We start from the raw sequence: 27072 nt of genomic DNA, 5'->3' as shown, positions 1-27072 counted from the left end.
TACAATTGGTGTCTCATAAACTTCAAGAGAAAGTGATGGAATGACTATTTATAGCTATTATAGCATAAGTAATAACACGAATGAACTTGTTTCATGGATGTTCCACAACTTTGTAGCTATAGACCTGTTTAAAAAGTAAGACATGTTGTTCTTTAATAACTAAGAAGTTGTAATCGTTGGCAAATTGTTGTCGTATAAGAGGAATAAAACACTTTGTGATGTGTTGTTATAGCAAAATACTTTGGGGTGGTCAGAGTATGTTTTCTTCGCTTGGCGCCATGCCAACCTGTAGTGTTTTATCCCTTACATATCACCCATGCAACTACATTGACCCAAGTATAAAACTACTAGCTTCAAAAGTTCATTTTTATGCATACAACTAGAAAAAACGCCTGGAATTATTTGAATTAACTTCAACATTATTACACCATAAGTAACGTTAATAAAATACCCAACACTTGTGATAATATATTGGTTTCTACCAATGAAGCCTACAATGGCCGATATGACACCTTAAGGAACGTGTTTGCGGCTGTTAACAAATGTCACTTAATACAATAATATTAACTTACACTGGTATATTATTAACATTACTTACAGTGTATTTATGCTGAAATTCAGTAATGCAGTAAATAATGTTATTGAATGTTCACAGTTAATGCTACCCACAGCACACCTCCAGGATAGATTACAGAATATAAATATGCAGTTAATATTGTGGTTTGTTAGATGGATGTGATATCCGTATTGAAAAGGCCAATGTTGAGATAGGGATTAACAATTGTAGTGTTGTGCGGTCTTACACACACACACACACACACACCACACAGTACACTGTATCTCTTGAGTCCTGACCCAGAAGTCCTGCTGTCAACTCTGAGACTTTGAGACTTATAGCAATGAAGGGAGTGAAAAGAATATCTCGCATCTGTCTGAGAGACAGAGAAAAAAAAAGGAAGGCGAGAAAAGAGAAGGAAGCTATCAGTTGTCCTAATATAACCTTTGCCTGGGGTTTAGTTTGAAATTACTGCACGGTAGCAGGACCATTGGAAATGGCTTGCTATAATTAAGCTTATCGCTGTGTCAGGTGTGTTGCAGAAAATGGGTATTGGAACTGTTGCAGAAAAAATGCATGGGAACTGGAGAATTTTGAAACACCACTGGTTTTCTACTGCTTCTTGGCAAGATTCGTATAAGGCTTTTTGTGATGGGAAGGAGCTCAGATGTTGAAATGTTGTGGAGGAGGTTCACAGCAAAGGCTAAAGCCTAAACACATTCCAACTCACTATGCAGGGACCAAAAACAACGCCCTGGGAGTGCCAAGATACACACCAGGGTTATCACAGATACTGTCACTTTGACAACACACACACACTAGGTCAGGTCTCACAAAAGCTATGTCAAAGAAGAAAGGGGGGTGGGTTGGGGGGGGGGGGGGCGATATTTATATTGTGTTTCTTGCCTTCTTAGGACTGAATGATGGTCAAGCAAGCTTAGTTCATGAAAAATAAACACCCCAAACACACCCTAAACAGGATGCTGGCATCTGCGCTGGTGTATCGAGGACAGATATTTCACCGCTGCCATTCACCACTATGATATTTTTTTTAAATGAGAACGACAATTTATGCACAAGAAGAAAAAAAAAATGGTGAGATATGACAACGTTTTTTACACTTGCCTAAAATGGAGAAGGTGATAAAAAAAAGAGATGTGATCAAAAAAAGTGATAGAAAGACATTAAAAAGTGTGTGTTTCTGTGTGACTGCGTTTAGCTGGCACTTCAGCAAGATTCTCTGCTATAGAATGTTCAGGAACATTTAACTGAAGGATAAAGTTCATAGCTCTACTATTACTCCTACATAATCACTTCAGGATAACTGACATAAACATGCATAAATATTTATAAGGACTTAGTCCAATACACGTCAGCTGACAAAGAATGCTTTTGAGGTCAGAGTGTGTAACTGTAGATATGGGGACGTTTTCTTTGAGAAGACATTTAACCTTAGGAAGGAGTCTCCAGTATCGGTGCTCTGTAGCAGTCATAGCTATGCTTTTAAGTTTTCCGACACAGGAAAGTCTTCAGGATGGAGGGCTTTGCGGATTCTCAGAAACCTGACAGGCTTATTTTGTCTTATTAACTTTAAGATTGAGAAAAAAAAAACAGGTTGGTGATGGAACTGCTGTTTATAGGTGCTATAATGTAACTTACAACATGATAACAGGAACCAACTTGTTTATAAAGTGATAAAATGTATGATACGTCATTCATTAATAAAATGTAAAAAAAAAGTGTTAGTGTTGGCGAATTGGTGTATAGATTGTTGATTATTTTCCTATAATAGCATGCCCTTGTGTTATTCCTTGCATAATATTTTATGAATTGTTTACATTCCAAGATGGAGACTTGCATAGCTCCTGCTCTGTCACACACCAAGAATGAGCTGTACAAGCCTTATCAGCAGCTCTCTAAATTCCCTCTTGTTGCCCAGGTACACACACACACACACACACACATTATTGCTGGTGTCTGTCAGATGGTCTTGCCTTTATTAGTTTTCACTGGCAGGCTATGCAGTCACCAGGAGGCTCCGGGATTTTATCCTTTCTTTAATCCTTCCGTCACATTTTTTATTATCTTTCCTGCGTCTTGTTTATCTCACTCCTTGCTGTTTTGAACCTCCTTCCCTCCTGTTTTAATTCCGTACTTACTTTCTCCTGTGAGGTGATTTATTTTGTCATTTGTGCGCACACGTATGTTTGCGTGATTGTCTTCCTGTCTGATTTGGTGACGAAGTATGGTTTAGATGATTCATTCAGACAGTAATACAGACTGGCTGGTTATGATTAGTGCTTAGCCTCCGAGCTGCGTGAACATGTTTGCATATCTGCGTGGTTTGATTAGCTAGTAGCTGCTTACTGAGCTGTGTGACCAAAACAAAACAAATAAAAACATCTGTAATGATTCAGTGTCATGCTGCAATATTCGATACATGAATAATGATTGTTGATAAGGAATAATAATATTGATATTGGAAACATATAATCTTACGATACATGAAGACACAGAGGTAAAGTCAGATTGCTGCTAAATAAATAAATACGATAATGCTGTCATGTGCTAATTTTTTTTTGTGAATTTCTATTTTATACAGATGGTAACATTAATAGTATTAAAATTATAATCTGGATAAGCTTTTTATTTCAATTTGATAGAAGAACTGTGTGGATTCTGCACCATTTACACTTGAGCAACTAGTGCGTAACACAAAACACAATATTCCCTTGTATTTGTTTTCTGAAGCACAGTGAGTTTACAGAATAAAAAAGGGAGAAACAACGTCTGAAGTCTTAACTATGAGTCTGCTTATAGTAAGAAGGAATAAGTTTGTCTTAAATGTTATTATCAAAATATTATTCATTCACTTTATTCATATTTAGTGACCATTTCCTCCTGTAGAACTGCCACTCAGTGGCATCCTGTATAAACTCTAGAGACTGTCTTGTGTGGAAAATCCCAGGAGCTCAGCACTTTCTGAAATAGTCAATCCAGCCCGAGTCACTGAGATCGCATTTTTTTCCTCTGAAGAACTGACAGACTGGAGCTGTCGGATTGTATCATTCATTGCTCTCCTGCCACATGACTGGCTGATTGGATAATCGTGTGAACGTTACAAGGGTGCAGGTGTTCCTATTAAAGTGGCCAAGTATATGCTTTACTCTGTCTGGACAGCCAGTTTAATCTTTGCTTCTATTCTTACACCCCAGTTAGTCATACCTACAAATAAAAGCTGGTGGCTTAAATACTAGCCCACATGTGTCCTGAAATACTCCACTCAACCGTGTTTATTCTCTCCATCTCCAAATCCCTGTTCATTCTTGATTTCAGTTCCTGCTTCAGCTTTGGGCTGGAGGTGCATTTCTAATAAAAGAAGAAAAGAAGTGGAGTTTTCAGCATATGGTCTTCAGAGATATCTTTATTAGCTTGGTGTATTTCTTCCTCACTGAGGTCGAATAAGCCATTATATAACGCATTGATTCAGACAGCATTCAGGAATAAAACACAGAGTTCTGGACAGAATATTCGGCTCGGCGCTATTTACATTTGTGCTGCGTCATGAAGGTGGGAGAGCGAGAAACAGGACTGAGAGAACTGGACAAATACAAAGAGGCTGAATAAAGAGAAAGAGAGAGGAAGAATGCAGTACACAGTGTAATAGGAGAAATAGAATAGAAATGTGACACATTGCATGCCAAGTAAGTGACGCTTACTGTATATACAGTATATGAGGAAAGTCCAGGGAGTAATTGCAGCATGCTGTGGAAATAAATGTCAAGATTTTTGTCCTACATTGCAATTTCAACATGGATATTTGCATTACTGAGTTGATATAAATATACCACAGGGCTGCTGAATGCTCACTTCTGATTGGTCAGGATTGGGTTCTGTCATTTTCTATTTTCTTTGCTGTAATTGCCTTTTGTTATGGGTGAGGAGATGTTTATTTACCATCTTTGGAAGGAGTCTCCAGTGTCAGTGGTGAAGCTCTGCTTTTAAGTTTCTCAGAAACATGGTATGCTGTATTATTCATTTCAAGAGAGAGAGAAAAAAGGAGAGGTTGGAATTGGAACCACTGTTTATAGCTGCTATAACAAGTGATAACAGGAGCTAACTTTGTCTCGCGGATGTTTCACAACATAAAACGTAACCATAGATTGATAAAGTGCGTGATATATCATTCACTGATTATTTAAAAAATGGTAATTGTTGACAAATTGTGGGTTGTATAAGAGAACTAAAACACTTTATATATACCTTTTTTTTTTTATTACAAACTTATAGATTTTTATTTTATGACTTCTACATTATTGATTCAGTACAAAAACATTTTAGAATTCCAAACATTAGTTTTCCAGCACAGAATTAAATGTTACAGAAAAATGTTTGTATGTCAGTAAAGAAAGCAGCAGATTACATAAGAGACACTTTTCAGACAAAAAACAGAATGAAGGCTGCTGAGTTTTGCTGCAAAAATAAGACGCAAGTACGACAGTCAAAGTTTCCAGAAGAACTGTGGCTGCTTCTGCAAGATGCTCAGTAACACTTACAGCTCATTTCCTTATAAAACTGCACACATTCTACCTGAGACTACTATTTTTTTTTAAAGTGAAGGATCATCGCACCAAATATTGACTTTGTTTCATTTATTATTTATTATTTATTTACTGCTCTTTATATTATTTTTTTAATTTAGAAACATTTAATTTCATTATTTTTGAAGGCGTTTTTGCTCTACATTATTTCTTTGCATGTGCCTAAGACTTTTGCACAGTACTGTATACATATACAAAACAATTTACAATATTGTTCATATATTGTAAGACATGGTGCATTAACGATTGAACTTTTTGTAGCAAGGAAATCAAACAATTCAAATATTGTTGCATTGAAATAAGGCACATTAGGCAAATGTGTACTATCATATTTATATCATATCATTACAGTTTTTTTATTCTTGTATTTCCAATCAACAGAACCAAAATATTATAAATATTGATTCTAAACATTGTTTTGGTATGAAAAGCAATTATTCCATGTTTTATTACATTTCCTGTTATACTCCAGTTCCCATTATTTCTACTTTTTTTATTAGGCATTAAATTAAACCCATTCAGTTTAAGTGATGAGTCAATTTGGTTTGTAGCCATAATATTTAAATTAATGAGAACATTGTAGAAGACTGTACAGGACAGACTTTATCTGGAAAGCAGAAATGCTGACAAAATGCTGCTCACTTCGACCTCCTCCTGTGAATACTGTCAGAAACATCAATATTGTGCTTGCAGAATATTACAGGAAAAATCCTGACTCAAGGCCCTCAGGTTTAATATATTAGTCGTATATATACCCAATAAGCACAAACCTACTGTGTGTGTGTGTGTGTGTGTGTGTTTTTCACCAGTGGCTCTTGCATACAGATAAATTTAATAAATGAGTTCAAACCTGCAGGGTCATATTTTGCTCGATTATTTTGTTTGTGTGTGTTTTGTGAATGTCGATGCTTGGCTGCTTGGATCAGTGTGCACATCCTGTCTAAAAATAAAATTACTCTAAATCAGCTCCTGATTGGTTCCCTGCTGATTCGATTTGATTAGGACGGATCTGTACATCAGCGCTAAAGCTCGTTCCCATTTTTCTTCCTTTCCTGCTGTTGTTTTAATCATAATCTATATTTGCATAATGTCAATGTCAATGACAACACGTCTTGTTTCTGCAAAACGAGTTTTCTTTACTCCTGGTTACTTTAGATCTGCGGAGGAACAGTGTGATAAATTCATTGTGATAATCGTACGACCTAGTATCATATCAAGAGGATGTCATGACATTAGGTGACATGACAATGAATGCGTTAGGAGAGAAAGGAGCAAGATTAGCCTTCAGCAGTTTTTACCCAGTACTGTTTTCTTACATTTTTTTTCTTTTTACCTAATTTGGTTATTCTTTAAAAGCTGGGTTACTTTGTTTTTATTTGAATGGTGCTTTCTCACCTATTAAATATGAAATCAATGTTATTGATTTGGGTTTTTATTAAGTCCATACTACACAATTTGTCCCACCCACAGCTGCTAATCATGGAGGGTGAAGGCTAACGTGCTTCCTCCGAGACACATGAATCTTTTCGAACTGCTGCTCATGCTGCATCACAGGGCAGCGTAACACATTCAGAAGGAGGCGCTATCCGCCGTCTTCCGCATACATGACCTCACAGACACCTACGATAAACCAGTGTCGCTCTGATTGACAGGGGAGAGAGTGTATGTCATCCCTCCCACCCAGACAACACGGCCAATCCTGCTCTCTAGGCTCCCGGCCATGGACGGCTGTGGCATCATCACAACTTGAACTCGTGATCTCCCAACAATAGGGCTGCCTCTTCTCTGTTGCGCTTCCCTACACAAATTTAAATGGACTACAACCATGGTTAATTTTGTTCCACTCATCAAAGTTCTATTTATTATTGAGGTCTCATGATAAGCTGCATTGCTGAAGGAACGACTGTTAGAACCTAACTAAAAAACAGGAAATGACTTGTTTCTCAGATGTTCCGCAGCATAAGAAACAGTGTAAACAGATAAAACACTGACATGGACTGTTTCTAAATGGGAATGAATGGACTTTTTGTTTACTTGTTTGTTGTTTGTCTGTTTATCCAGGACTTCCTGACTGATCTGATGATGTCTGAGGTGGACAGATGTGGCGAGAACGAGCACTTGATCTTTCGCGAGAACACACTGGGTACCAAAGCCATCGAGGAGTACCTCAAACTTGTGGGCCAGAAATATCTTCAGGATGCACTGGGTAAGACCTGCAAAACAAATGAGGAACTTGCTCGTGCAACCAGATATCATGGTGTTTGGTAGCTCACGCATTTTCCATTTATGAGGCTGTGGAAATAATTGAAATAACAATGCTTTGGAGTGTTTGATTCAATTACTTGATTAGTAATAATGAACATTTATGGAAGGAGTCTCCAGTGCCAGTGCTTTGTAACAGTCAGGGGTGAGTTTGTTCTCTGTAAGGTTTCTCTGTAACATGACAAGTTGTTATAACGTTATAACATAAGTGATGACAGGAAGGAACTTGTTTCTGAGACAACATTAAACGTAATTATAATATATAATAAGTTAAAGATTTTTTTTAAAAATTGTTGATAGATTGCTGTGGTTTAAAGAGGGAACTTGTGGTTTAAATAATGAACTTGATTATGGAAATTGCTAGAACAGCTTAATACGATCAATCTCCACTACGAGCCTTCAGCAACTTCTCATTTTCACCTGGTGTTTTTGTTCTTTTAAAAGTAGGTGACCTTGTTTTGAAAATATTGGAACAGAGACAAGCTGCATCTGAAAATAACACTATTCTGGACACCGTTATCAATATCATTAATGGTATAACAACTTCAGATTTCCTTATCAGGGTATATTGTGTAATCGCCAGTACATCATCAGGACATTCAGTGTGATCAGTGTAATCAATATAGATTTTTGGAGGCATAATAGAGGCAACAGTAATATTTCTCCATAGAGGTATTGTAAACTAAAGCTGATTGTGTTTTTATGCCATGTTGTTAGTGGACTGTCTTTTTTTTGCCATCTCTATACACACACACACTGGAAGATGGCCTTCACTCTTTCATAAGCCCCATATGAATGAATGCAGTTGCAATCCAGAAATGTACAAAAAATCTCTCTGGCTGTTTATCTGCAAAAAAATTTCATCAGCTGTAAATTTCACACTGTTTATACTGGCAAAAGGGGACCTAATAACCGTGTGTGTGTGTGTGTGAGAGAGAGAGAGAGAGAGAGAGAGAAAAATCCAGAGCCAGTCTGTCTATCTCCCTTTAGGTTTCCATTAGGACCACATTTGGGAGTGTTGAATAATGTAGAGCTGTTTTTCTCCGATTAACGCGACTTGTGAAGCTCGGCTGAATTATTGAACAGCTCGCTCCTCAAGATTGACTGAGCGCCACAGAAAGGGCGACGCAAGGACAGGACCTAAATTTGTCTTCTTGTTTTGTGTGTGTTCTGATTACTTGAGAGGGAGAACTTTTTTAACGTGGAGATGATTGAAACAGCGACCGAGGCAGATGAAATCATTAGAATGATCAGCACCAGATGAGTTGCTGTGGCTGAGCATCAGCTATGTGACCCTCATCAGTCGTAGTACACACACTGTGTCATCCTCTGCTTGGGGTTGTACGAGGTAAAACAGCGTCCTTATAGAGTGTAGTGATGCCATGTCCTCGTAGTTAAGATGCTTTTTACAGCACAACCTAAAATACGTAGCCAGGAATTAATTAATACCTTAATATCCACCGTAAAATGATTTTGGCTTTATTAACCGTTACATGCATAGCGTTCATGCTGATGGACAGTCAGTTTAAGACAGTTTTTGAGGAAAATATAAAATGTAGATCACTTCCAAATCACGTAAGACATCCTGATCCTGCTTTCTGTTGCTCTCAAAGATATTTTGTGCACAAAATCCCAAATTAAATTCATATTTTTTGTACTAGACTCCAATGAACACCATAGTGTTTTTAAATTAAGTTATCTATCTATCTATCTATCTATCTATCTATGTTTTTATTGAATGTAATTTTTTTTTACCTCCTAAATCAGCCGCATCATGCGACAGTCCTAAACTGTCCATATTTCTATTTTTTTATAATGAAATATTTTAACCCTAAAATATTTTAGCATTTTTTCTATACTTATTTTAGGGGATTTTGTTTTTTTTAAATCAGGGACAATGTTTGATTCTTTTTTTACTTGGGGTATTCCTACACATGTCCTACGACAAAGTGTTTCATTTTTAATGTAAGTGATATTGAGAAAAAAGTGAAAATCTATATGACATTCAATTTTAAAGAATGTGGATATGTTTTTAAATCATTTATGCGTGAAAATAAAATCTTAATAAAGTCGTTTTATGACACTTCCACTGAAAAATCCTTAAAATAACATGCTAGTGGGGGGAAATGACATCTTATCTTATGTTATAACTCCAGCTTTACCCTTTTATTCTCCTCCTGTACTTCACTGGCTGTCACCTTGATATCCCTATGCTCAGACAGGAATGTTAAGTCTGTTAAGTCGGATTTCTGTCATGGTGCTGTGCGTTCTTATTTCTGCCAAGTCAAGGATACGGGAAGGTTGAAAAATATTTGGGAAGAAATGTTTGATTGTTTTGTTGTGTTAAGTCACTATGTTTTAATTACATTCAGCGTAGCTAGCTCTTTAGTAGCTCTGAACCCGAAATAGAAAAAACGCATGATCCTGATTGGTTAATCCAGTTTCCCAGCATAGCTGCTGGTAGCCAATAAAATGCGGTTAAACAAACTAAGGGGTGTGTTTTTGTGCATTTTGTGGTTAAATACAGTATGAAATTGTAATGATGGCCCACAGCAGTGTTGAATTTGTGATTAGTCAGAAGGTGATTAATTTGTGATTAATCTGTAACAGCAGCTTGATATGGCTGCAAGGTTGATATTAATGCGCTTAATGCGTTTCTATAGTAACAGCTAACACAGGAACACGTATCGCGGATGCTCTACACAATCTAAAACTCATAATGAATAATGAATTGGAAAAAAAAAATGTTATTTAACAAAGTAGATTCAGTGATCCTTTCTGTAAGGAGACATTTATTGAACATTTATGGAAGTAGCTTTGTGACAAAGCACTGACACTGGAGACTCCTTCCATAAATGTATAGAATTTTGTAACTTTTGTAGACTTTCTGTGTTGGAAAGCTGAAAGCAGGAAGGTCTACCAATAGAGAATGTTTGGTTTTGCATTATTTTTTGGTAACAAGCTGCTTTTTTTTGTCTTATTGTAATTGCTGGGAAATTGCTGTGGTATAAAAGACATAAAACACTTTGGGGCATGCTGTTAGTTTCCTCTTAATCTAATCTGTCCAATTAGGATGTGGATGTGGTTTTGGGGTTTCAGTTTGCTTTTTAATATAAAGGATGACTAAAGGACAACAAAAAGGAAAATCCATTCATACTGTTTTTCTGGTACATATGAACAACAAAGAATAAAAGATTTAGATTATGTTCAAAAGTAAACAGATGCTTATTATCAATTTATGAAAAGTGAATTACACAGCTAGAAGTCGAGTCTTCTCGTCCCTAAATTGAGCATAACCGAGCAGACCTGAAATTCACCGTGTCTGAAAATACAACTATATTTACCAGCATTCTAATCACAGTCTGTCTGGTGAAATGTCAAAGTGGACAGCTTCTGTTTTTGAGTTCCTCTCAGCATCTTTTTAATAGCGTTGCAGGAAAGTGTTTTCTGTCTGGTCTGCAGTCGTCCTTGGCTTGCTCGTTAGAGGTCTGGTTTTGGGGTTATGCAATATAATAACAGATTTTTTTTTTTTTTTAATAAAAATTACACAGATCAAGTGTAATTTAACTTTATTATGGTTAATTTTACAGTGGTTGTCATTTAGTCATTATTTCATGCTCTTTATTAAATTTATACTTCAACAAAATCGATCTCACGAAGGCAAAATTGGGCCATAAAAACCATATGTGACAGCTGAAAGGAAATGCTCAGTGTTTCAGTTACAGTGCGCTGCTTTTATGCTTTATGAAGTAGGGTATTAGTCACAATGACTCACTTTGCTCTTTTCGCAAAGGATAATGAATGTATAAGATCAATTGTCTCTGATGTAAGAATTAAACAGAAGCCGTTAGAGAGCCCCCTAGCTACCAATTTAGTGACCCACAGTTATGCACAAAGCTATCCTAATAAATCTATGATAAAAACATTTTTTTCTTTTAGATATTATTACTTTTCAGTCATGGAAGCAACTGCCAAGGTCGTTCTTTAATTCCTTTTCACTGTGCTCTCACTTTCTTTAGGGGAGTTTATAAAAGCACTGTATGAGTCAGATGAAAATTGTGAAGTGGACCCGCCGAAATGTTCAGCCAGTGACCTTCCTGAACACCAGAGCAACCTGAAGATGTGCTGCGAGCTCGCCTTCTGCAAAATCATCAACTCCTACTGGTAAGCAGAAGAAAGGCAGATTTTCCTAATAAAAAGACTACTTAATTACTCATAGATGGTTATTATGTACAGAAAGCAGTAACACTGATAACACTGTGTGTTAGGAGCATCAATATGTTGCCATGGGAACAAAATACAATATAAATAGTACATACATTCTAAAGCTAGGTGGGTCCTGTGTTTTTTTTTTGTTTTGTTTTTTTTTGAGCATTTTAAACTAAAGGCTTACACTTGAAATCTAAGTTAAATAAAATAGCAGAGTTGATGCCTATTGATATTTTTAGGAAACACTTATAAACCCTAAACATTTACAAAACATTTTAAACCCTAAACATTTACAAAACATTTTAAACCCTAAACATTTACAAAACATTTTAAACCCTAAACATTTACAAAACATTTTAAACCCTAAATATTTACCAAATTTTTAAACCGTAAATCTTTATAGAACTTTTTAAACCTTAATTATTTACTAAACATTTTAAACCCTAAATATTTACAAAACATTTTAAACACTAAATATTTATAAAACTTTTTAAACCTTATTTACTTACTAAATATTTTAAACCCTAAATATTTCCAAAAAATTTTTAAACCTTAAATATTTAGTAAACATTTTAAACCCTAAATATTTACAAACACTTTTAAATCCTAGACATTTACTGAACACTTTTAAACCCTAAATATTTACTAAGCATAAATATTCTGTGAACATTTACTAAATATTTTTAAACCCTAAACACTTAATAAACACTCCGTAAACACGTTTAAACCCTAAACATTGAGTAAACATTTTTAACCCCTAAACATTTAGTAAATCCTTTAAGCCCTAAACACTTAGTAAACACTGTTGTAGTGCTGCATCTTTTGAAATCTTGCTGACTGTTCCTCAGGTTACTAAACATCCCAAACAGCTACTCATTGTAATTTCGGATTTCTTTCTGATCTTTTTTTGCAGTGTTTTTCCACGAGAACTGAAAGAAGTGTTTGCATCGTGGAGGCAGGAATGCAGTAACCGTGGGCGTCCGGACATCAGCGAGCGTCTGATCAGTGCCTCATTGTTCTTGCGCTTCCTGTGTCCTGCCATCATGTCTCCATCCCTGTTTAACCTGACACAGGAATATCCAGACGAACGCACGGCTCGCACACTCACACTCATCGCTAAGGTCACGCAGAACCTCGCCAACTTCACCAAGTGCGTACTGCTCTTATACTGATGTTATTAGCTGCATGAAAAGATGGTCTTTTCACCATTTAGCAATAAATGCCCAAGGCTGTCCCGGGATTGTATAACTATAGGCTTTTCAAATATTTAAAAAATATATATATATATTTTCTTTATATTAAATATTAGCAATATTGATGATACAGTAAAGTAAAATTATACAAATGGTTTCTGTCTGCAAGGTTCGGCAATAAGGAGGAGTACATGTCCTTCATGAACCAGTTTTTGGAGCACGAGTGGACCAACATGCAACGCTTTCTACTTGAGATCTCCAACCCCGAGACTATCTCCAACACGGCCGGCTTTGAAGGCTACATCGACCTTGGCCGTGAGCTCTCCACGCTGCACTCCTTACTAGCCGAGGTCGTGTCTCAAATGGATCAGGTGGGCCCTGTTAGTTTCTTGCTAGAGCAGATATGTGCTTAATTTTGCTTTGATCATAGAGCTCTAAAGTAGTAAATCAGTACACACTATACTGATTGAGATTCAATTTGACATTGTTTCCATTATCAGTGAAATTTGTATTTTTCGTATTTGCCCTTATGCTCTAAGTGCACTTAAACTTTCATCTCCTTAAAGCAACTTTGGACTCCAAAAAGGAAATTTCTCACAGTTGCACTTTGGAATTAAATTATGAATAGTGTGTTTACATAATCCATCACTTTTTCTCTCACAGGTTTTGAGCTGTACATGAGAAATCCATTGGCCTCCCAGCAACTATTACTGATTAATAGTTAGATAAACAGCACGACAGCATCAAAAATTGATTCAGGAAAAATCCATAGGGTATCTAGTGGTAGAGCATTGCGTGGTACGTTTCATAGGATGGATACTAGATACTTCTCTCTCTCTGTCTCTCTCTCTCTCTCACTCACGCTGTACATCCTTTGATCTCTTTTATAGCATGAAACATTTCCGTTGCACAAAACACCACGCATTTAAATCATTTAAGGATTCAAAGTAGGCCAAACATTTAAAGCTTTATTTTATTTTTAAATACCTCAGAAAAAGTGATGGGGCTTCAGAGAGTCAGTCTCAGCCAAGGCTTCTCACAGTTTTTATTGGCAGTATAGAGAGTTTGCTTGACCTCAGAGGGTTTGAAATGGAAATCCATGAGCTTTTTTTGTGTTCTAATGCAATTAATGTCACAGAGGAAGGAACTTTGCCACTTTGTTATGGTCACTTCTCAATGCTCTCTTTTAAAAGTGAATCTCAAAGACACAGTCTATACTTTATAAGATGTGCAAAGATGTTTGTGCCCTTTGCAGGTTTTACAGTTTATGATCTATTACCGGTGAAATGTGGGTGAATAAGTTTGCTAGAGTTGATTAATGTTTCCTTTGACTTCTGCTTTTTCAGGCTGCCACCTCCAAACTGGGTCCATTACCCAGAATCCTCCGAGATGTTCACACAGCACTGACTAATCCATCGAGTGTTCAGGTGCCTGCGCCATCTGATAGCGCTCCGTCCCCTCCGCCTGCTGGGTGCAGTGTCTCTACTAGCCTGCAGAAAATGACCATGGACAGTGACCTATCAGGGTAACACATAAACACACACAAACAAACACATAGTTTACTTAATAATAGTGGCTCCATAAATTTCTTACAAAATGAAAATCCATAACATCTCTGTGTTCTGTGTTCTGTTATGCCCTCTACCAAATCTCTTGTGCATTGAAAAGTCCTCTTGCAGCTTAGCAGGTTCTTCATTCTTTTCCTCTTTCCATTCTTTTAGCCTGGTTGACTTCACCCGTCTCCCCTCGCCAACTCCAGAGAACAAGGACCTGTTTTTCGTGACACGTTCTTCAGGTCTCCATGGCTCACCAGCCCGCAGCTCCAGCTACTCCGAGGCCAATGAGCCTGAACTTGGCCTGTCCAATGGCGCTAAAAGTCTGTCCATGGTGGACCTACAGGAGGCCACCAGGACCTTGGAACTCATCCCAGTCACAACAGAAGGTACTGTTGAGAAGCACCTGGTGGCTTGGAACACCCGGACGCCACAGTGCAACCCATCCGGAGGCCCCACGCTCCAGAAGGTGGGGCAGAAGTCCACAAGTACAGCAGGAGAGGTGATGCCAGGCAGGCCAGTTCAGCTCCTCGCCCCTCTGTCCTTTCAGAATCCCGTGTACCAGATGGCGGCAGGATTGCCTTTGTCTCCAAGAGTGCCGACCGGAGGAGATTCTGGCTCTGAATGTCACAGTTCTCTCAGCTCGCACAGCAACAATGAGGAAGCCGGGTGCGGGAAACTCAGCTTCCTGAACCAGGGGGGTGGGGTCGGGGACGAGTTGGCCAGAAGCTCTGGGGAGTTTTCAAGAAGGCAGCTCTCGCTTACTGAAGCACTGCATGGAGGATGCCAATCTGCAGTGCCACGTCAAAACAGCTCCGGTCCGCAGCGCCGAATCGACCAACCACCACCACCCACACAGGCTGCTGCCCCCCGTGGACGGACTCCGCCCAGCATGCTGAGCTCTGCCCCGTACCCACGGCCCTCAAGTGGCAGCGCTGTTTCGTCATCACCTGATTGGCCGGGGAGTGGTGCGAGACTTCGTCAGCAGAGCTCATCTTCCAAAGGGGACAGTCCTGAGACGAAGCAACGGTCACAGCATAAGGTTTGTTTCTCTTATTTACATTTGTATCATTTCATTTAGCAAGGATTTTTACGTTAAATATTACATTATATTTAAATTGTAGGTTCTAGATGAATGTATGAATATATGAAAAGATGCCTGATGTGCATGAGGGACTACTGTAGCTAGGGGTGTAACACAAAATCACTATCTGTATTTGTATCTGTTTAGCATTCCGCATCTGTATGTTTGTTCATTTGTTTGTTTAAACCACCACAACACTGACCAGGCAGTTACTAAGGATGAATGAATGAATGCTGTAAATGCATTGCACTGCCTGCTCGTTTGCACGTCATTTCTGTTGCTTCCTGCAGGATCCCAGTCCCTATGCACATATCATCTCAATCAAGCTTTCTAAAAAACAAAACAAACAACCAATAACATATCTGTGTTTGTATCTATGCAGAACACATTATCTGTTAATTACATTAAAGTGTAGCTAGGATTAAACAGCATATTGTGGTCAGTTATTCTGCATAAGAATGAGATTACATTCCTGAATGTGCCTGTATCGTAAACGACTTTCCCCAGCATACTTTCTGGGGCCGTATGGTGCCGTTACCACCCCAAACTTGCTTATATTCGTATAACGGTATACCCCATCATGTTTAATTCTGCCCATTTACTACCAATTTTACCAGCGACGATCTTCAAAACATGTTAGTTCCTGATATCACTTATATTCTATTCACAGAACCTTGCAGTCTGCTCCGCAGGCTCAGATTGGCCATAGTTTCTTTAATAGCATGTATTAAAGAAACTATCCTTACCTCAGTCATGTACTTCCTGCAGTAAATGGATGTAATTGCAGTCTGGGGTTTTGCCCTAAGCATACAGACTGCTGTCAATGATCATAATTGTACTTTGAAGGGGACAGGAAGGGCATTTCCTCTCAATGCTTTGGACTCTCTCTGGGGATTTGATTGATTTGGCCTGAATGATTGATGGAAACCCTGGGGCACCAACAACATCTCTGTCTCTCCATCTCTCTTTCTCTCTCTCTCCGTCTCTCGTTATTGACTGTGAGGCTACCAAGGCCATACAGTGTCTGTCCACAAATAGAAGACTGTGTAATCTAGGTCATTATCTCATGGCCCACAAATAAAAAATATTTCTGATTGGATAGTTTGGTAAAAAGCAACCAACCAACAAACAAACAAACAAATAAATAACAATAATAAAATAAAATAAAAATCCCTCTGAAAACAGCTTCCTATTTCACCTTGCTCACACTTTAGTGGCATGATCTTAGTATTTGTGTTGAACTTTATTATTACATATTATTACATTATTACTGCATAATGCCTGTTCACACTAACCTTTGACAATGTACACAAACAGTAAGTTAGTTAATATTTTGTATTAATTTTTCGATGTCATTTCTCATGTCATTTCCTAATTAAGTTACTTACCAAAAGTAGCCGGAACAATAATGTGTTAAGAGACTGTAATAATTAATAATAATTATATATATACAGACAATGGTGTCCCACTTACTCTATATGTGGGTGTTTTATGACTTGGCTGTACTCATGCCTGTGTGTGTGTGTGTGTGTGTGTGTGTGCGTGTGCTCTAGGCCCCGTCCCCAGTGATCCCCAGTGCGTTGGATCGTACGGCTGCGTGGTTGATGAATGTGCCGTACTTAGAGCAGGACTCAGAGACAGATCCACGCAGGGATGCTCAAGCACTCAATGAGAAGGTAATGATCCAAACACCAACACACCCTCACCTACCCACACACACACACACACACACACACACTATAGAATAATAATGACGACATTAACATAATTACTTAACACATAAGGAATTATGCAGTGACCAGGAGACAAATATTTGAGACAAATTTCAACCATAGACCTTTTTTCGACAGGGAAAAAAATGTTAACTGGCAATGTATAAAATGTAGCAAACTACATGAGATAAAAAAATCCAATCCAAAAAATGTAATTTTATGATAAAATAATTATCTAGTCCTCTTGTGATTTTCAAATTCCATGATATATGTCATATGCACACATGTTCTCTCTGTGGACCTATAAAATAATAGCATCATTAATTCTGAAATACCTTCAAATATAAAAATCAAGGAATTTGGCAGCTCTAGTTTAGTCATTCTTCCAATTTTTAATCATAGCCCTCAATACCCTGAAAAGCCATTTCCAGTCATTTCTAGTATATTGCTTCTTGCTGTGATATATTTAGTTACTGAGTTGTGTGTCTCGGTATGAGGGAATTAAAAATAAAAGACTATTCTTTTTTTGGGGAAACAAATGTCATTTTTCAGCAGCAGTGCACTGAAGACAGAACAAAGGCTGAACTCATTGTGTCAAAGTGATGTACAATAAAGTCACGCTAATGAAATATAGAACATCTGAAACGTCTTAAGCGACTGTGAGGAGTCAGAAACACTTCTACATACAACTCCGAAGTCTATAATAACTTGCAATAATGAGTTGACAAGGCTTCAGAGACGGAACAGGCCTGAGACACCAGCTTTAATAATGTGAATCTTTCAAACTGGCGTTTCTGAATTTTATCTGTGTCTGAAAAAAACAGTGTACGGTGTAAAGTCAGTCTTCAATCACAGCGCCTTACTACATATTGGCATTTCATTTTCCAGATATGAGTAAACGTCGCTACTTGAAAACCACTTTTGATGCTAGATAAAATATTTTCTTTTCTAACAGCAACACTGAGAACATGAGATTGAAGCTGTGAGACAGCTCGAGTGGAAGCAGGTTTATCAAACAGCATCTTTTATATTTGATGCTGAATTAGTTATATGTTGAACGTCATGTTTGCTGTCCCCCAGGTTTTTCTCTTTTTTTCCCCTGCTCTGCTATAAATTGTTGTGCATACACTCTCAATAAAGGTAGCAATCTGTACTTACAGTTTCTTCCAAAAGTATTGGAAAGGCAAGGCCGATTCTTTTGTTTTTGCTATACAATGAAGACATTTGAGTTTGAGATCAAGATGGGAGTTTGAGATCATCTAGATGTGTTAAACAACTTAGAACATGGCACCTTTGGTGGCAGATCACCCAACTTTTTGGTGAGCAAAAGTATTGGAACAGATAGTCTTAAAGTAAATGAAAGTATACAACACTTAATTTAACACTTAACGTTGGTTGCATATCCCTTGCTTGCAATATTTCCATTCTCAAAGTCTTCTTCAAATGGTGGATTGCAATATCCTGATCCCTGCCCTGTGGCGGTTGTTGGTGATGCCACTGACTGTTGTTTTTGTGGTTTTCTTCATAGCTCTCACAAGGCTTCTGTCATCAGCTGCTGTTGTTTTCCTAGGCTGACCTTTTTGAAGTGTGGCTGTTAGTACACCAGTGGTTTCTTTCTGTTTTCAGGACATTCCCAATTGTTGTATTGGCTATGCCTAAATGGTTGTGTAATGGCTCTGATCGATTTTCCCTCTTTTCTTAGCCTCAAAATGGTTTGTTTTTCTCCCATAGACAGCTCTCTGGTCTTCATGTTGGTTTATCCTTTTTAACAATACCTGCAGTCTTCACAGGTGAAACCCAGAGCTCAAACCAAGTGTAGACATTCAGAGCTATTAATTGTTTAAACAGTTAATCTAACGGGGCAAGAACACATCTTCCAGTGTTTTTGATCACTTGAAAAATGGGTGGGTTCAAACAAAAGGAGCCATTTTCTAAGTTGTTTAACACATCTAGATGTAAATATCAGGAAATGAATGCTGAAATCCTAATCTATCGTCTCATGTTCATCTTTTGATCTCAAACCCAAATGTCCCAAATTGAGTGTATAGCAAAAACAAAAGAATTGGCCTTCCAATACTTTCGGAGGGGACTGTAAATAAACTAATTGTGATTGTGGTAGCAGGGTATGTCCATGTGTGCATGTGTGTACTTACTGCATGTCACACATGATCTCTCTCTCTCCCTCTCAGTATCAGGCAGAGATAGCCGTGCTGCAGGATCAGCTACGCGTGTGTGTGCAGCAGCTGGAGCAGTGTGAGGCTCGGCTGCACTCTCAGGACGATCAGGCTCAACAGCTGCTGCTGCAGTACCAGAACCGTCTGGAGGACGCTGAGCAGAGACTGCACCGCCAGCAGGAGGACAAAGAGCTGCAGATGAAGAGCATCATTAGTAGGTGAGACACAGACTATTAGATGCTCTATGTATACTCTGTTCCAATGCCTAAATATATACAGCATATATAAGGAATAAACCATGACAAGGTGTACTGTTATCCATTTATAGTTACATTTAGTGTTGTTGATCATCCATGAAACAGTTTAGTTCCTGATACAGTATCACTTACTCTATAGCAGCTATAAACAGTCACTCCTTCTCCAGACTCTTTTCCAGCACATTGATATTGACTACTGTCACTACTGTCAGACCTTCTAACCACAGATTTGGGAATTCAACAGCACAGTGATATAAATATTTACTAGTATTTAGTAGTTGTGAGAGTTGTGGGAGGACTGATCTCCTTAATTAAGGCTTTAAAGCTTTACAATTGTCAAAAGATTGTATATGCTTCTGTAGACAATGAAGGTCAGCCAATTAAATAACAAAAAAAAAATTAAAATTTTAAAAAGCCAAGTCCCAATGAAGTACTACCAACAATCTTAACTTGAGATCAATTAATCAGTGATGTCACTGTAAACATGGAAATAGAGCCAAACAGTTACTAGCTGGCTAGCGACTTAGGAGCTAGCTAGCAACTTGCTAAGTTAGTAGCTAGCTAGCAACTTGCTAGTCAATTTAACAGGCAAAACAAACATGAAGGAAAGTGAAGAACAATAAAACTAGAATTACAGTAAATACAAACAACCAAAATATGCAAATTCAGAAACATCGAGAATATTCAAGTTTAAAACATTTGATGGTAGAAACATATGATGAGTTCAAATGTTGACCATATTTACAAAAATATTCCATATTAAGAACCGTTTCTTGAGGTATTCAATACTTTGGAAGTTTTTTTGATAGCTTCACAAGTTGATAAGTGTCTTAATATAGCAGAACCCATAGAAGTTTGGTTAGCAGTCGATGCTAAATATAATTACAGTGTAATTTCAGTCACATGGAGTCTTTTCTTAGTAATTTACCAGCAAATCTGGGGCAGAATATAGATCATCCTGATGATATTGTTTTGTTTCTGCAGTTATTCTGCCTTAACTTTGTTTCTTTAATCGTTAGCATCAATCATAAGCTAATTTATCGTTGGTGTCCAGATTTCCCAGTTGCTAAGCAACTGTGTTCTCATGACTGTAAACACATGAATAGTGAGGCATAAAAAAGTAGAAACACAAGATCATGACTAGGAGTACTTTATTTCCCTCATAAAATACATTTATTGTCATTTTGTTTTCTTGCTGTATGCTTTGAATAAGGTCATGATTCATGTCTTTGGTTTTGACGCAAGTCTTGATTTAGGAATTTTTAAAAAATGTTTATGGGGATAATGAATGGGAGAGAAACTTCTGGAACCAAGGCAATTAAAAAAAATGTTCCTCTCTGCTGAACTGAACTGAACTGAGAGCTCATTATGGAATGAAAACGCAATAGACTAACTCAAACAAAAAAGAAAAAGTGTGACACATAGTAGGATGGAGTTTCCTTTTTCATTAGCGCTGATCCTCTAAGGGTTCGCATGGACCAAACCGTCGGCTTTTATCTAGTCTCTGTTTACTGAGTTTATTTGTATACGCTGTGTAACCAGAATAAATATGTAGAGCAAAATATTGAGCCCATGTTCTGGACCAATGTCCACAAAATCTGAATAATACTGTATGTATGGAACAACAGATGAATAATTAGTGCTAAAAATGTTGTTGTTGTTGTTGTTGTTGTTGGTTTTTTTGCAGGTTGATGTCTGTTGAAGATGAGCTAAAGAAGGATCATGCTGACATGCAGTCCGTAGTCGACGCCAAGCAGAAAATTATAGACGCACAGGTACGAATGTTTGAAAATATTAGAATGTTCACCAAGAATGTAAAAAAAAAAAAAAATATATATATATATATATATATATGTATGCACTGGTTGTTGTTATTATTATTATTATTATTATCATTGATAGTCCATGTAGTTTAGTCAAATTTCCTAAAATTAATTGATTATAATTCATTAAGCAAGAAAGGTTGCACTAATTGTACTAATGTATTATTGAACAATAAGCCAGGAGGCACAGTAGTGCAGTGGGTGGCGTTGGCGTCTCACAGCTCCAGGGTCTCAGGTACGATCTGGAGCTATTGTATAATGAATTGATTAATGTCTCACTGTGAGATAAAGCCCAGGTTCCATTCGTTAACATTAATTATCATGTTATGCTAATTAACGTTGGAAGGTTTTTCACTTTTAAAAACACCTCCTTCTTCCACACACACTTTCTCTAATATTAATCACCTACACTTCAGAACAAAGCATGAATGGGTAGATATGTAAGGAATAAAACATATCATCCATTACTTATCATTTCAATGTTTTTGTGATTAAACAACACCATTTTAAAAAAAAAAAAAAAAAATCAGTTTGTTTTTAGGCTTGGATTATGTAGAGCTTCTATATAGAGTACAAGTCTCTATGAATGAGCTGTTACTATAGAAACAGTAACGTAATAGAATGAGCACAGCTGGAACCTCTGTCACAGCTGCTGTTATAGAAGATTCATCAACACCTTCTGAATAATCAGGTTTGAGAATTCAACAACACCGTGGTTTAAACGCATTTAGGGTATGTTTACGTATTCCAGCTCTAACCCACCTTGCAAATGAAAAGAAAAGAAAAACAGTGATGGAGCAAGAGCTGAGAGTCCTGTGTGAATTGGAGCTGAAATAGCACCAAGTGCTATTCATTACGTTTCTTTTTTTCTGTCTGGTCTCTGCTTCTCTCAGCAGTCCGAACATAATTTTTCTTTTTTTTTTTTTTCTTTTTTGGTTCATTAATCATTATCGCCCCAATGAGGTTATTATCGCCCCAATGAGAAAAAAAATCTTTTGAGAAGCCAAGTATTCTCTGGCGAAGATTAAGGTATTATGAGCCATTTGTTCGTTTGTTTGTTTGTTTGTTTGCTTATATTAGAGTTGTGTGCAGGACCGTTTCTTAAATCCCGGTCATACCTGCTCCCACAGTTACGAGTTTTTTTTTTTTACCTGTTCACGATATTTACTAATGAAAATAGCTGCTTGTTTTCCAAGCTATAAATTAACAAATTTAAACCACAGTGGCACTAAACAGAATAAAGCTGATCCTGAAGATGAATGAACATCACACACTTCTGTGTGAGCACTCAGGATTTGTGATGATCATGTCCTGTTTTTTCTCACGAGCTTCGTACCTGACCTCCCACTCTCTCCCTCATGAGAGTAAACTGTTCCTACTCCTGTATTAGGTTCTGTAGGATCCCGTGTCCTCTAATTCACATTTCTCTTTTTGTCTCCGCAGGAAAAGCGGATAGCTTCTCTGGACGCGGCGAATGCGAGGCTCATGGGGGCTCTGTCTCAGCTGAAGGAGCGCTACAGCATGCAGACCCGCAACGGCATCTCACCCACCAACCCCACCAAGCTGCAGATCACTGAGAACGGAGAGTTTCGCAACTCCTCCAACTGCTGAAGCCAAAATAGAGACACATTCACGTCTTAATCCGGACTGAAAGAATGGATGAAGACTAGAGACAGAGCCTGACATCACTGGAGGAGAAAGAGAAGCTAGTTTACGACTATGTCTCTTGAACCCAAGCAAGTTCTTTTGGATGAAAGAGGAACTGTTTTAAAAAGTCGCTAAATTCTTTTGGCTGTGTTTTTGGGACACGAGTGAAACCTCAGACTTGTGGCTGTGACCTAGCAGTAGTGTCTGCTAGTTCACTTTAGGACAAACCACTAGATGTAAATCTCTATCAGAGTATCTACACGTAAACAAAAAGGACATCCTGGTACATCACTTTATCCATATGGACACTACAACTTGATGTAGTCGGAGTGCTAAATCCCTAAACATCCAAATCGTTCATTGGAAAAGGTCATTCTCTGAAGCTTTGAGTATTACAGAAATACCAAGCTTCTTCAGGACATCAAGTGCTGCTTTGCACTCTTTCTCATACATGGACTGTACTCTCTCAGACTGCTCCACTTCACGCATACCCACATGTAGTGCACTTTGTGAGCTATTAACATGATAAGCCTTAAAAAAAATGAACTGCAGCTCCTTTATCCCTTGATCTGTGTCTGTAAGGTAGAGAGTTCAAATGTATTATTTATTTTTAAACCTACTCTTGGGAAGAAATGATCAGTTAACTTTAAATATATATATATATATATATATATATATATATATATATATATATATATATATATATATATATATAAAATAATATAAATACATATATATAGTTATACTTTGTATGTACTGTATATGTGCGCGCACACATGTACACACAGGTCGTAAGTACACATTACTTCAGTAATAAAAAAAATTGCAGAGTAGTATAATAGCAAATGATATTACATAATATCAATAATAAGAATACTATCAATATATCAATGAGATAATCTCCCAAAGCTTCAACAGCACTTTATTCTGCTAGCTACGCCATTTCCTGACAAATCTTTCCTACTCTGCAATTTTTTACCTCCACATATATAGTTTCCACTTTACTCAATCGATCCTTCCCGAGACTTTGTTAATGACCCCCGACACCAAGTATGCAGTCAGTTCCAGTTATTATACATTATTTATTAGTGTTTATGCTTCAAATGGCCTCCATAGACTGGTGATGATGTTTTATTTTATTTTACTGTAACTTGCCATGGAAGCATCAGTTAAAATGTTAATGAGCATTATAATCTTGGCAGCACCCACAAACAATTTGCACACAACTTCTGTGTGTTGTTTTGTTTCCCACTTCTGTGCCTTCTTACTTTGAAGGCTGTGGTGTTTTTTCGTTCTTACATGTGGCGCCAGGTTTAGTCTGTAGTCCTTCAGCGTATCTAGAGCTTGTATATTTTTGTATTCCTGTTCATAACTGTTTAAGGAGCCACATGCAGTTATTTATGACATGCGCTGTGGTGAAATGTGATGCTGAAGCTTTAATTCAGCCATTTTCCCCCCACCACCACCACCACCACTACGAAACATGAGAGACAAGTGTGGCTCTCTTTATTTGACTGCAAATAATCTAGCGATGCAACAGGCCTGGGCCTTGGGAACTCAGAAAATGGTATCGCTATTTTTACATGCTCTTAAAAAAAGAAATAGAAAAGGTCTGTCTGCTGTAGCAAGACAAGAGGTGTGTCCTGTAAATATTCTATAAAAATAAAATATATAAAATATATATAAAAATATATATGAACTTCAACATGCGTTCTGCTGATAGGACTTAGAGATTCCACTTCCTACAATGTTACTGCTGTTTAAATGTCATTTTATTTTTGATATCCAGTCGTGAATGCAATTGTCCCGCAGATTTATTAATATACATTGTGATCATGATGCAAAAGATTTGTTTATCCAGAGAGTTTACAGAATACAGAAGCACAAAAAACCTATCATTTTATTCTGCCCTGTTAAATACACATTAAGCCTATGCACTTTTTATTTTAAATGACATTTAGGCATCCCTAAATGGAAAGTACAAGATGTTAGATCAATTCCTGTTAGAAATGGTAAAATAAACAGTGGTAGCCCACTAGAACTCGTGGTTCTACTAATTGGAAGGTCGTGAGTTCAAATCGTAGAACTGCCCTAGAGCTGCTCTTTGGTGCTTGGACCCCTAAATGCTCAACTACAAGCTTGCTTAGTCACTTTGCATAAAGTGTCCCTTTGAAATAAACGTCGATCTGGATTAAGAAAGTAGTGGATACAAGTCTGAACCATGTAGCAAATCAGAAATTGTGAAAAAAATTATTATTATTATTTTTTTTTAATACTGTGCCCACTTCAGATGATGAATAACTACATAGTCAGAATCAAGGTGCTCATTTGTGAGTGAACGGCCCTGAAATGGAAGCACTTTCTGGATTTTTTTTACTCATCAATTCTAATACGTTTGGTGCTTTACTTCTTGAAATTGTCCTAATTTGTAGCCAGTGACATATAAATGAACATGTGCTGCAGCTCTGTTGCATTTTAGCACTATTTAATCTTAAAGCAGTAGCCACGCTTAAAGCCCATACTTCAGTCGCTCACATCCAACTGAACTATAGGCCTTGCCAAATGACAATCTATTCACAACATCACCGTTTGCTAAGTGATCAAGTCATTGTGTTGATTCTTATATACCGTGCAGCATACAAAGAAAAGTATTCGCTAACATCTCCAGGTCGTCAGATATCTCAGTGGCACACACCTGTTCTCAGCAGTCGATGTGGTATATAAGCTTTGTCAAAAGAGACATGAATCTCTAAATGAATATGAGACTATGTTATATGTTGTATAATCCTTGTAGAGAAACTTTTGTAAGTATGTTTAAAGTATTGGCTTCTTTTGAGGATGACGAGAACAATAATGTACAGAGAGATATGTCCTTGTTAAGAATTATGAAAATGTGGCTGTGCAATTTAATGTACATTGGCAACTAGGATAATTAAAAGTTTTATTTAGATATTTTATATATCTGCCTTCTTGTCTTGATTTTATTACACAATAATCTTCAACAGGAGGTGCATCTGGATGTAAAAAGCTTTGGAGCTAAATTTGAAATGATTGGGTGAGCTCATGTCTCTCAGAGCTTTGAGCTATTTTTCTGCAATATAAAAAAAAAAAAAAACAGAAAATTTAAGCAACAATACCTTAGTTTCGATTATATACTATCATGGAAATGAGTTTTTTTTTCCTCTTAATCAGGTATGTATAAATACTTGCCTATTGGATGCGAGACACACTGCTGATATCAGAGGACTTGTCACTCAACACGTACGGATCAGGAATTTGAAATCCATTTCTTAACATTCTTTTTTTTTTTTTTTTTTACTCATCACTACTGCAAAGCATGCACTGAGAGTAGTGGGTCATTTTAATTTTTCTTCCATTTTCCATTACAGGCCATAGCAAATCAGTAGACGTTTTGCCTCCAGTTTTTCAGTGACATCATCTGTGAACGAGGTCTATATGGTAGGTTAATTAAATGGCCAATCACTGTAAATATCTTCTTGTTTTTAGTCATACAATTTCTAGCAAGCTTTTTCAAACCTCTGGGTGGTACTATACCCTTAATAATGCACTTAATCATATCACAGCAGTGCAATGCATAAAATCATGCACCTACAGGACAAGAGCTTCAGTTCATGCTCACCTCATACAATGGCGAATGGTGACTTTGACCATGGCATGGTTGTGGGTTCATCATGGAATATGTGGGTTTGAGTATTTCAGAAACTGCTGATCTCCTGGGATTTTCACACTCAGCAGTCTGTAGATTTCACACAGGAAAAAACATCCTTTGAGCGCAAACACAAATAATCACTCTTTACAACCGTGTTGAGCAGAAAAGCATCTCCGAATGCAAAACATGTTGAATCTTGAGGCAGATGAGCTACAACGGCAGAAGACCACATCGGGTTCCACTCCTTTCAGCCAAGAACAGGAATCTGAGGCTACAGTGGGCACAGGCTCACCAAAACTGGACAATGAAGACTGGAAAAACATCAGCTGGT

The 27072-nt window shown here is 37.5% G+C and overlaps 1 protein-coding gene across 6 annotated transcripts in view; it reads left to right on the top strand.

Moving 5' to 3' along the window:
• The window catches only part of dab2ipb (DAB2 interacting protein b), a 157866-nt gene extending 131838 nt beyond the window's left edge, over positions 1-26028 (top strand). For all 6 annotated transcript variants that reach the window (XM_053230534.1, XM_026922047.3, XM_026922048.3 and 3 more), the window contains 10 exons: positions 7219-7363; positions 11439-11583; positions 12542-12778; positions 12991-13192; positions 14168-14346; positions 14543-15416; positions 17012-17134; positions 19360-19562; positions 21289-21376; positions 22868-26028. In XM_053230534.1, the coding sequence (XP_053086509.1) occupies positions 7219-7363; positions 11439-11583; positions 12542-12778; positions 12991-13192; positions 14168-14346; positions 14543-15416; positions 17012-17134; positions 19360-19562; positions 21289-21376; positions 22868-23035 (2364 nt within the window). In that variant the 3' untranslated portion in view covers positions 23036-26028. The remainder of the gene's footprint in view (positions 1-7218; positions 7364-11438; positions 11584-12541; positions 12779-12990; positions 13193-14167; positions 14347-14542; positions 15417-17011; positions 17135-19359; positions 19563-21288; positions 21377-22867) is intronic.
• Positions 26029-27072: the final 1044 nt, after the last annotated feature.

This window comes from Pangasianodon hypophthalmus, chromosome 27 (genome assembly GCF_027358585.1).
Source record: "Pangasianodon hypophthalmus isolate fPanHyp1 chromosome 27, fPanHyp1.pri, whole genome shotgun sequence".
NCBI lineage: Eukaryota > Metazoa > Chordata > Actinopteri > Siluriformes > Pangasiidae > Pangasianodon > Pangasianodon hypophthalmus.
The sequence above is the reverse complement of the archived record's forward strand: the minus strand, read 5'-3'. Positions and strand labels throughout refer to the sequence as shown.